Source organism: Benincasa hispida, chromosome 12 (assembly GCF_009727055.1).
Source record: "Benincasa hispida cultivar B227 chromosome 12, ASM972705v1, whole genome shotgun sequence".
Taxonomy (NCBI): Eukaryota; Viridiplantae; Streptophyta; class Magnoliopsida; order Cucurbitales; family Cucurbitaceae; genus Benincasa; species Benincasa hispida.
In genome coordinates, this window is record NC_052360.1 from 15,371,313 (window position 1) to 15,383,665 (window position 12,353).

At 34.8% G+C, this 12,353-nt stretch overlaps 1 protein-coding gene across 2 annotated transcripts in view; it reads left to right on the forward strand.

Annotated features, from left to right (window-relative positions):
• The first annotated feature begins 1,179 nt into the window (after positions 1-1,179).
• LOC120092892 (DNA mismatch repair protein MSH4) overlaps positions 1,180-12,353 on the forward strand; it is a 33,052-nt gene continuing 21,878 nt past the window's right edge. For both annotated transcript variants that reach the window (XM_039051134.1, XM_039051135.1), the window contains exons 1-14: positions 1,180-1,349; positions 1,919-2,122; positions 2,199-2,234; positions 2,342-2,454; positions 2,668-2,713; positions 3,626-3,672; positions 3,767-3,874; positions 4,143-4,218; positions 5,490-5,562; positions 5,681-5,826; positions 5,905-5,990; positions 6,167-6,306; positions 6,400-6,539; positions 6,682-6,732. In XM_039051134.1, coding sequence (XP_038907062.1) covers positions 1,284-1,349; positions 1,919-2,122; positions 2,199-2,234; positions 2,342-2,454; positions 2,668-2,713; positions 3,626-3,672; positions 3,767-3,874; positions 4,143-4,218; positions 5,490-5,562; positions 5,681-5,826; positions 5,905-5,990; positions 6,167-6,306; positions 6,400-6,539; positions 6,682-6,732 — 1,332 coding nt within the window. In that variant the 5' untranslated portion in view covers positions 1,180-1,283. The remainder of the gene's footprint in view (positions 1,350-1,918; positions 2,123-2,198; positions 2,235-2,341; positions 2,455-2,667; positions 2,714-3,625; positions 3,673-3,766; positions 3,875-4,142; positions 4,219-5,489; positions 5,563-5,680; positions 5,827-5,904; positions 5,991-6,166; positions 6,307-6,399; positions 6,540-6,681; positions 6,733-12,353) is intronic.

Genomic DNA, 12,353 nt, shown 5'->3' on the forward strand with positions numbered 1-12,353 from the left:
ATCTAATCTTCATCTCCAAATTTGAGTCCCCACAAAGTCCACCAAAATATAATCCACTTAAATATCTCCGACAATTCAACAAAGAATTTATTCGTTTATCTTCATATTTCTCCCTCTAATCTTCTTCTTCTTCCCTAGTCAATACGAGTCACTTTTCTATTGTATTTTATTGACCATTTTCCTTCAACATCTTAGATGTTACTTTTTATATTGTATTACAATGTTTGTAATGTATTTTGTATTATTGTCATTAAATTGTATGTTAAATTTATCTATACCCCAGATTTTTTAAGAAAAATAAAACGTATTTTCAATGTATCAATATCCTAATCTTTTAGAAATCGACGTATCGTCGTATCCTATCGTATCTATATCTCGTATTTGTATCTGTGTCTGTGCTTCATAGATAATTAGATAGCAGTAATAAAGTAATCAGGATCAAATAGAAATTAGATAACAATCAAATAACAATTGGTATCACTGATTGCTATTTGATTGTCGTAATCAGACAACGATCAGGTAACAATTAGTATCATTGACAATTTGACAATCATTATCACATAACAATCTATATAATTGATAACAAGTATTAGATAGTAATTAGACAACAATCAAATAGCAATTGATATTATTGACAATAAAAAATATTCAATATCTAATAACAATCAAACAACCATTAGATAACAAATTAGTAATTAGATAACAATCAATATAAAATAGCAATCAAACAGTAATCAAACAATAATCACTATCATTGATAATTAATATATCATATAGTAATTAGATAACAATCATATAATAATAAAAATCAAATGAAAACAAGATAACAATTAAATAACAATCACATAGAAACCAGATAACAATCAAATTTCAGGTGAGTCAATCATGACTGCACGGATGAGATTTGTCATGTTTGCAAAAAAGCACAAACTAGTGAAACGCTTCAAATTTTCAATTGTTTTTTTATTAAAGTTGCAATTGCCCCTTATTTAATATATCCGACGCTATTTAAAGCCAAAATTACATCAAATAGGTGATATTAAGTTATACCATCTTTTTATAGTCTACCGGCTACCGAGTCCTCCCATCATAGTTGTACGTATTATTTTTAAAAATAATGTATATAAATTTTGCCCCCCACTGGCATCGTCTCGCGCTAAATTTCTGGGTCCATATCATTTCCACGGCTCGACGTTGAAGTGCTAGAGCTCTATAAATAGGACGTAACTGGCGCCCGCTAAAGAGATTGTTTGAAGTTTGAATAGAGTTCAGCGAGAGAGAAAATGGAAGACGATGCAGGCGAGAGATCGAGCTTCGTTATCGGTCTAATAGAGAACAGAGCTAAGGAGGTATGTTTCTGCAATTCCTCACGATCGCTTGTATCATTCGTTTTCTGAGAAAATACGGAAGTTGAAAGGAAAACAATTCCTACATTTTCTTATTCTGCCTTTAGTTTAAGCATTTCGTGATTCTGGAAACAAGAACAATGAGTAATCTGAGAGTTCCTTGATGCAACGTTTTATAAAGAAATGACGTGGTAATTCTACGGCCAAATTATTCTGCGCCATCTCCTAAAACTAGAATATACAGTCCGCGTATGATGAATTTATATGTACCAATGCTCTTTGTGCATTTCATTTAGCTTAAATGCCTTTGCATGAACTGATTGAGTAATGAAATGATGATTTATGCTGCTGAGATATGCAATTTGGAGCTTGTTTTGCGGTTCAGTAGATCATTCTTTTGCTTAAATTGGAGTGCTTCATTCTCTAACATGGGCACGAGTCTGAGAGATAGAATTTACTTCATTTTACCATATAAAAAATTGTCACGATTGTATGTCCTAACTGCTTGCCGAAGATTAGGCTTCGGCTACCAACATCGGATAATAGCTTAATGGACATCAATCTCCGTACAGGTTGGAGTTGCTGCATTTGACTTGAGGTCAGCTTCACTTCATCTTTCTCAATATATAGAGACCAGCAGCTCGTACCAGAATACAAAAACTTTGCTACATTTCTATGATCCAATGGTTATACTTGTTCCTCCAAACAAGCTCGCACCTGATGGCATGGTTGGAGTTTCTGTTTTGGCTGATAGATTTTTTGCTACAGTGAAGAAGGTTCAGCTTAAATTGCTTGCCTGTGGAGATTGCTTGCCTTTATAGAGAAACTTAAATTGAATTTGAAACTCTGTAGGTTGTAATGGCTCGTGCTTGCTTTGATGACACAAAGGTTTTTTCCTCTGTCTCTTTTCTTTTAAAGTTTTGTTTGATGGTTACTGTATTGGATGCTGTTCTTTTATCAGTGTGCTTAGAACATATCTTGGTCGAACTTTACAGGGTGCTGTTCTGATTAAGAATCTGGCAGCCAAGGAGCCTTCAGCTCTTGGTTTAGAAACTTATTACAAACAGTACTATCTCTGCCTGGCTGCTGCTGCTGCTAGCATTAAGTGGTATTATCTGTATCGGTTTTCTACTATTTTGATATGAGAACTATTGGTTAGGTTAATTTGGTAACAAATAAGAAGGGAGGGAAAGTGTCAGTCTTATGATGCTAATATTTTCTTTAGAGAATTCTTGTCGAGCATTGGCAATATTTTGTTGGGAGTATTCTTGTTGGCTTGAATGCTGAGCTTTCACTAATGAACCAGCTTCTTGATGCTCAGGATTGAAGCAGAGAAGGGGATAATCGTGACCAATCACTCTTTATTGGTAAATTTGCCTCTCTGAGATGGTAGTAGAAATGAACAGAATTCAATGGTTTAAACTTTCTCCTGATGCTTGAATGAGATTCACTATATGAAAAATAATCTCACAATAACCAATATTACTGAGCTAATAAGTCAAGTTTCTGTAGTTCTGTAAGATGGTTACTCAACTTATCTACCTCATCTTGGTATGTGTATAAGATTTCTGACCTAAGATTGGGAAATTAATTATTTAATTTTATTGTCCTTTCTTTCCATCTTGGTTGAGTAAATAAAGAAGCTACACCTTATTTCTTACGTTATTCTCTTCTTTACAGATGTTAGTCAGTCAAATTTATTATATTATTCAAAATATGGGTACTCCAGTAGGCATTCTTTGCTTTTCATTTTCAACATTACTTTACAAAGAAATTTATTTTCCCTATAGCTTTTTTGATTGGTGAAGCTCTGATGCTCCATACGTGTAGGATTACTACATGTGCAAAGGTTGTTTATATCATCAGTAATTATAACCACTAAACAAGGATTTTCCTACATATTGGTTGAGTCACGAATTTGAAACATATCAAACCGAATTTAAGGGTCTGACCCCTTGTTAATACAGTTGTTTTTTTTCCCCTTCCCCCAAATGATAATAATAATTCTGTTACTTCTATTTTCACTACAGCTCATTCCTTTTCACTTTTTGACTTCTGTTGTTCTATATTCTAGACTTGTGTTTTTGAAAGATAAAGTACTATGCAGAGAAGAACCTATCATCTAGATATGTAATTAACTTTAGGGACTAGGCTTAAAATACTTGTTCTCTCTTTGACTTCAAATATCAGTTTTTATTTGTCTTCTGAATGAATTCATGAACCTTACCTTTGGTTCTGGAGTTCTTAGTCCATCCTGATGGTTCAGTTGTAAATTTTAGGTCACGTTCAATGGCTCATCTGATCATGTGAGCATTGATGCAACGAGGTTTCCTTCATTTCTCTTTTCCTTACAACTATGTGTAACAGCTAATCAAGATGACTGTGGATTTCTGATTAAATGCTGAATTGTTTGGTGGCAGCGTTCAGAATTTAGAAATTATTGAGCCACTTCACTCCAACCTTTGGGGAACAAGTAACAAGAAGAGAAGTCTGTACAACATGCTCAAGACAACAAAAACTATAGGAGGGTATGGGAATACACGTTGGTTGATTTTTTCTTTTCCACCTGTTGCTGCAAAGTTGATCGTCTTACCTCATCATGTTGTCATCTAAACTAGTATTTGATGACATGCAATTGAATATCATGTAGATGAGTTGTTAATACCAAAGAAAAAATTATTTTGATGTATAGTTATTGCTAAGTACTCGTGTGCATACGTATGTTTTTAGTCCCATGTTTGTTATAAAGTTTTGTGCTTTACTGTCACTGCAATTTTGGTCAAATTTTTGTTACAGGTCTAGACTTCTTCGTGCCAATCTTTTGCAGCCATTAAAAGATATTGAAACCATTAATGCCCGTCTGGATTGCCTGGTCAGTATCATACGTGATTTATGGTTTTCATAGCTAAATTTGTGGTGAACTAAAATTGTATGGTTCAATTGTCGTGATATTTAGGCACAGAGAAATTTTAGTTCTTATATATAAATACATGTTTTATGATCTAAAATTTGTAAGCAGTATATCAGAGTTAGTTAGGGTATCAACCATATGCACCTTATCTGGAAAGAGTCGTTTTCATATATGGGTTGCATGTCTTTTGTGCATCAGTGATCAGAGGAAGGAAATTCAAGTAGCAGATGAAGTCTTTTTATGTGATTTTTTATAGCAAAATTGTTTTAGAACTTGCTGATGATGGGCTTGGATTTCTTAATTCTTTTAGTAACAATTACAAGTCTTCTCAAAGAACGTGTGGCCGCCCTACCCACTATTTCTTTTTACAGTGTCAAGTAACAACAAGTCGAATTAGAACTTGTAAAAACATTCTTAGCCCTGCCATAGCTCATAGGTTTTCTTTTTTTTTTTTTTTTGGTTGTGATTTGAACCATGGCCTTCCTGAGAGAGGACTTTTTCCAAATCAGTACGAAAGAAAAACCTGTAAGTCAAATAGGCTAGGATAACAATGTTATTGTGAGCTAGCCAACCAACATTGCCATGAGTTGGCACTTATAGAGAGAATGGTGGAGCGAGACGAACTATGCTGGGGCTCCTATAGAAAGTTATAGAATCCTCCTTTTGAATGAATCCATCTATCAAATTCCCCTCAATTGTTACAGGAGGGATCTTCTTACATTGAACTCACTATGACCAACAATTGCAGCATCTTCCTACATTGAACTCAGTGTGACGAAGTAATGCATCAACAATGCACATTTTAAATCAATTCTGTAAAATGCAAAATTTCAGCCTGCACAGCACAGCTTGTTCTTACCGTCTGTGGAACTATTTACTTTTGTCCATAAATTTCTTGGATTAATACCCGATTTCAACCTCCAATTGGCTAGAATATTAAATTTTGATAGAGTGTGAGTGTGATCAAAGTTCCACATTAACTAGATAAGGGGAAGATCCACAGGATATAAGTGAGGACAACTATCTCAATGATATGTGGCCTTTTGAGTGAAACCAAAAGCAAAGTCACGAGGATTTATGCCTAAAGTGGATAATATCATCCTATTGTGGAGATATTGAGGGTCGTTGTTTGATATTGATTAAATAAAACAATTTGTTCTTTTATACTTCAGTAGATGCCAGATACTTCATTGACAAGGTGCTGCTCCTAACCTTTTCCTTTTCTTTTCTAGGATGAATTGATGAGCAATGAACAATTATTTTTCGGGCTTTCTCAAGCTCTTCGTAAATTTCCTAAAGAGACTGGTAAGTCTACATCTACAGCAATGATGAAGTGCAAAAAGAGAGGAAAAAAAAAAAGAAGTGAAACAAAAGATCTAGGTTAAGGTTTTGTACATAATCATCTTTCCATTTTCTAATTCAGACAGAGTACTTTGTCACTTCTGTTTCAAGCAAAAGAAAGCTACAAATGAAGTTTTGCGTGCTGCTAATGCTAAAAAGAGCCAAAATTTGATATCTAGCATTATTCTTCTAAAAACTGCCCTTGAGGCATTGCCTTTACTCTCAAAGGTAATTTCCTTTCGAAATACATAAAAGGTTCTTTAAAACTCCAGTACATACTTGCGATAGCTCCGTTCAAAATTTCAGGTACTTAAGGAAGCAAAGAGTTTTCTTCTTGCAAACATTTACAAATCTGTTTGTGAAAACGAAAAATTTGCAACCATTAGAAAGAGGTAACCTGGCTCCTGCTATTGACTACAAAATCCTAATAATATGATCTTTTTGACTAGCAAACCATTTTTTCTCAAAGATTTTAATTGACTTATGTTTGAATATGGCCTCATCGACAGAAGCCCTCAGTTAAGTGGTTATCTATTTCTTTCATTTTAAAGAAGTTGTCATGTTGCAGGATTGAAGAAGTGATCGACGAAGACGTTCTTCATGCAAGGGTTCCTTTTATTGCCCGCACTCAACAATGTTTTGCGGTTAAGGCTGGAATTGATGGACTGTTGGATATTGCAAGAAGGACGTTCTGTGATACTAGTGAAGGTTTTTCTCCTGTTAATAAATTGGGTCTATCAGTTAATATCTTTGTTCTAGATGTCTTTCATATTATGAATTAAAAGCCTCTGTTCATGCCAGCTATACATAATCTTGCTAACAAATACCGAGAGGAGTACAAGTTACCCAATTTAAAACTGCCTTTCAATAATAGGCAAGGGTTTTACTTGAGCATTCCTCACAAAGATGTCCAAGGAAAGCTTCCTAGCAAGTTTATTCAGGTTAAGCATGACACTTGCTTTCTTGTTGATTTAGTTCAATGAAAAGCTTTGTTTCTGTTTCTGAAAAAAAAAAAAAAAAGACTTGCTTTCTTGTTGATGTCTTTGCAATTGTTTGAGTTACACCTTTTTAACCAAAATTCAGGTCTTGAAGCATGGGAACAATATACGATGCTCTACCCTGGAACTTGCTTCTGTGAGTACTTCTGTTATTATATGACGGTGCCCACATATCGATGATCTAATAGGAGATAGTCATACATTTATATTATTTTTGAAGTTAATTATATAATGTTAATGCACTACGATATACATATACCTACAAATAGTGGGCACACTTTTCCTTTATTACATTTGGTTTTCATGTGAATCGATAATTCATTCAACTAAAAAGGCATATGGTTCATGATTGCCTTTTGTCTTTGAATTGCACATGAGGAACTACAATGAAGGACCTAACTGAATTTGCAAACTTATTGTATCTATTTAAATTTCTCAATTCTCTGTATTTTTCTCATTCCTTTACAAATGGGTATAGTCCTAATATATAAAATGATAAAAGCCAAATATGGCAAAGATAATCAATGGTACAAAGAATGGAAATAATGAAAGAATATTACAGAAAAAGAATGAATACTAATTACAAAATAAAATTCCAAAGAAACAGGGAAAAAGAAGACTTTCTATATTATCTCCTTCAAGCAGGACTGTATATGTTGACTAAGTCCAGCTTGGCTTTTAAGACTTTAAAAGTGTTCTTAAATAGAGCTTTTGTAAGAATATCAACAATTTGCATCTTGGTGGGTATTTAGCATATGGAGACACTTTTGTTTTGAATTTTCTCTTTAATAAAGTGTCGATCAATATCACATGTTTTATGCGATCATATGGACCAGGTCTTTCGTAATACCTATAGTAGCTTGATTGTCATAGTATACCTCCATTGGTTCTTCTAATGTGATTTTAAGTTCCGATAGGATGTTTTTGAGCTAAATTCCTTCACATATTCCTTGAGCTAGTGCCCTTAGTTCAGCTCCAGCACGACTCCTAGATACAACCGATTGTTTCTTGCTCCGCCAAGTGACTAGGTTTCCCCAAACAAAGGTACAATATCCAGTTGTTGATCTTTTGTCTATTTTTTGGCTTGCCCAATCAACATCTGTGAATACTTCAATGTTTCTTTTCCTAGATTTCTTGAAGTACAATCCTTCTCCTGGAGTTCCTTTCCAGTACCTGAGTATTGTATAAACAACTTGCATATTTTCTTCAGTTGGATTATTCATAAACTGACTTACAAAGCTTACTGCAAAACAAATATCAGGTCTAGTGTGTTAGGTAAATTAGTTTTCCAACTAGTCTTTGATATTGATCTTTGTTAACCATGGTGTTTTCTTTGCTTACGTGATGATTTGTGTCGATGGGAGTATTAGCAGGCTTACATCCAAGCATACCAGTTTCCTTTAAGAGATCAAGGATATGTTTTCGTTGAGAAATGCTCAAACCTTTCTTTGAGCAGGCCACTTCCAACCCTAGGAAGTATTTAAGGTTGCCTAAGTCTTTTGCTTCAAATTCCTTGGCTAAGAGTAGTTTTAGTTTTCTTATTTCTTCTTCATGGTCTCCTGTAAGGATAATGTCATCTACATAAACGATGATAATTGCTATTTTACCCTTGCAAGGATGTTGACAAAGAGGGCATGGTCAGATTGACATTGCAAGTACCCGTTGTTCTTTACTACTTTTGAAAACTTTTCAAACCAGGCTCTAGGGGATTGTTTTAAGCCATAAAGGGATTTCTTGAGTTTGCATACCTTATTCATGGTTTTAGTTGATTCTATACCGGTGGGTATATGGATATACACTTTTTTTAAGTCTCCATTAAGGAAGGCGTTCTTTATATCTAATTGGTGAAGTATCCAATCATTATTCACTCCTACAGAAAAAAGGATACGGATAGTATTTAATTTTGCTACTAGGGCAAATGCTTCTTGGTAGTCAATGCCGTAAGACTGGGTGAGAATCCTTTGGCAACAAGTCTAGCTTTGAGCCTATCGATTTCTCCATTAGCTTTGTATTGATGGTAAAGATCCATTTTCATCCTACCGTGTTCTTTTCTGGGGGTAGATTTGTTATTTTCCATGTGTTGTTCTTTTCCAAGGCATTTATTTCGTTTAATACAGCTTGCTTCCAATTGGGGTCTTTAAGAGCTTCATAGACGTTGTTAGGAATGCTATGTTGTATAAGGTAGTTGTGAATGCTTTGAACTTGGGAGAGAGATGTTTATAAGAAAGATTGTTTTAAAGAGGATGCATCGTACAAGTTCTTACTCCTTTCCGTTTTGCAATAGGAAGATCGAGGTCTTTTGTAAGGATTTCCGTTGTGGAGTTGGGGACATGATTTTCCTGTATTTCGGTCGGATTTTGACTAAGCACTTGTCCAAAGGTGTTTATTTTTCTTCGAGTATAGACTATGGGATCTTTCGTACATCCGAGTATGTTTTGGTTGGGAATATCAGTTTCATTATAGACCATGGGATCTTTCCTACATTCGACTGTGCTTTGGTTGGAAATATCAGTTTCTGTAGGAAGGGAACACTTTCTTCAATGAAGATTGTCATTGGGATTCCTTTGTTTTCAACAAGTATGGAAGGTTTGATGATATCTTGCTTTTGAAAATATGTTTGTGTTTCAAAGAAGGTTACATTCATGGAGGTATAAAATTTTTCCATGGTTGGTGAATAGCATTTGTATCCTTTTTGGCTCGGAGCATGACCTAGAAATATACATTTGATTGCCTTAGGATCTAGTTTACTCCTATTGGGTCAATGATCTTGAACAAAAATTGTACAACCAAATATTTTTAAAGGAACTTGAGAGAATAATCTATTATGCCTTAAGTTTTTGTAAGGGAGTTTTGAAGCCTAATGTTCGAGAGGGAATTCTATTAATAAGGTATGTGGCTGTCAGAACAGCTTCTTCCCAAAAACGATGGGGGGTGTTAGCGAAAAGCATTAAAGCTCTAGAAACTTCTAAGAGATGTCTATTTTTCCTTTCCGCAATTTAATTTTGTTGGGGAGTGTTAGGGCATGTACTTAGGTGGGCAATATCTTTTTCTTTTAGAAAGTTCCCTACGGAAGTGTTCAAATAATCCTTAGCATTATCAGTGTGAAGGATTTGGATTTTTGTGTTAAAGAGGTTGAGGATCATGACACACATATTTTTAAATTTGATAGTAATCTCAGATTTTTCTTTCATTAAAAAGATCCAAGTAAGTCTAGTGTGATCATCAATAAAGGAAACAAATTATTTGGCTCCTGTTATATTTTGAACTTTACTAGGTCCCCAAACATCACTATGCATTATAGAAAAAGGATGAGAGGGTTTATAAGTGCTTACCGGATATGAAGTTCGAGCCAACTTTGCCATTTCACAAGACTTGCATTGGAAAACCTGAGGACTTTTATTAAAAATATTTGGAAAAATTCATTTCAAATATAGAAAATTATAATGTCCTAAACAATTATGCCATAACATTATGTACTATCATAATTGTTTTTAGAAACAACAAAAATAGATTTGCTATGACTTAACTCCTTAACATGAGACTTGGAAGCATTTAGTATGTAGAGACCAGAGGATTCCTTAGCATTGCCATTTGTCTTCCTCGAATTCAAATCATAAAATATGCAATTATGTGAGTGGAAAGTTGCAATGCACTTTTTCACAAGTGTTTGCTTATGGAAAGAAGATTGCATCTAAGTTTTGGAACATGTAACACATTTTCTAACATAAAATCTTTAGAGATAAAAATATTGCCAGTTCACATCACTTTTAAATAGGTACCATCAATAATTTTTACAGTGATTTGATCGCTATAGTGGACATAATTAGTTAAAAGTGAGATATCGCCCGTCATGTGGTCTGAAGTTCCAGAATCAATAATCCAAGTACGAAAATTTTCTTTAGTTGCATTAAGGACATAAAGGAAGTCACCTGATTGTGCAACTGTAGCTACACTTGTTTCTGATGTTTTTTTTAGTAGATTTGGGTTGACCAAAGCGTTTTTGGAGAAGATCCAATTGCTCCTTAGTAAACACATTATTTTCAGGGGTAATGTTACCTTCGGTTGTTGCACTTGTTTGGTTGGCCTTTCTTCGTCTATCGCCCGTTCCCTTGTTTGGCTTCCAATCTAGAGGTTTGCCATGAATATCCCAACACACTTCTTTAGTGTGGCCTGGTTTTCTACAATGCTCACACCATAGTCTTGGTTTCTGTGGCCGATTATCAGTTCCTGTGTAGCTCTGATTTCAATTATAACAGTTATCATGAGTATTTATACGTACCTCATTACCAAGATTTCAAGCAATTAAAGCCGATCCTTCAGGTTCAAAGCTTGCAGACAATCCTAACATTAGTTTCTTCCTACTTTTTTATCTTCTTACTTCTGCAAAAACTTCTTTGGTATTAGGTTAGGGTTTGATGAAAATAAAAGATGAAGGAGAAGAAGAACACAAATGGTTTACGTGGAAAACCCTAGAACCTGGGAGAAAAAACCACGATAGAGACTTATTTTTTATTCTTGAAATGATACATAAAATACAAGGAGACTACTCAAATAAATAGACAAGAGGAAACCTTAGGTCAATGGAAAAATTACAAATATGCCCCTAGGGCAATACAACTATTTTCGACACTCCCCCTCAAGTTGGGGCGTAAATATCAATAAGACCCAACTTGCTGATACAATAGTCAAAACTCTGTCTCAATAATCCTTTTGTGAAGACGTCTGCAACCTGCTGATTTGAAGGAATGTAGGGAATGCATATGCTTCCATTGTCTAGTCTTTCCTTGATGAAATGTCTATTGATCTCAACATGTTTAGTTTTATCATGCTGAATTGGATTATTTGCAATACTTATTACTGCTTTATTGTCGCAAAACAATTTCATTGGAAGTTCGCTGTCTTGATGAAGATCTGTCAACACTTTCTTTAACCAAATCTCTTCACATATCCCTAAACTCATGGCCTGGTACTCGGCTTCAACACTACTTCTGGCTATAACCCCCCGTTTCTTACTTCTCCAAGTGACCAGGTTGCCCCAGACAAATGTGCAGTACCCAGACGTCGACTTTCTATCAACAGTAGAACCTGCCTAGTCAGAGTCGGTATAGGCTTCAATGCAACGTTTATTTTTTTTTGAAAAATGAAACAAACCTCTTCATTAAGATAATGAAAGATGTTACAATATAATTGAAAAGACACAAGAACAAGAAAGATAGATCAGCAAGTGCACCCGGACATCTCAACTAGGTTGACACCTCCTTAGCACTCTCATCATATCCTAAATAGAAAAGTAAAGATGACAAAACAATGACATAAAAGCCGTGCCTGGTACAATGGGCTTACACAAGTGTAAATAACCTGAACAAAATACATTCAACATAAGTTGGAGGAAATATGAAGGCGTTCGAGTTGAGGCTGATGTCTTGAATGGAGAAATCTTCAAAATCTTTGTATAGAGAGCACCAAGAAGAGGCATTAATACGAGCTGTCTCGAATCTGTACGTCCAAGGAGAATCTTTGTCATGAAACACTATTTGATTCCTTTCGAACCATAATTCTGATAACAAGGCCTTACTGCATTGATCCAAATTAATCTTGGCTTCTTTTTCATTTTAGGACCAATCAGAAGTTGGAGGACATTAGCCTTGAAGTCATTACCGAATACCCAACTGGTATTAAAGCAATTAAGCAAATAGAGCCAACATTTTTATGCATACACACATCTAAAGAATAAGTGTAGCAGATTTTCAGAGTTTG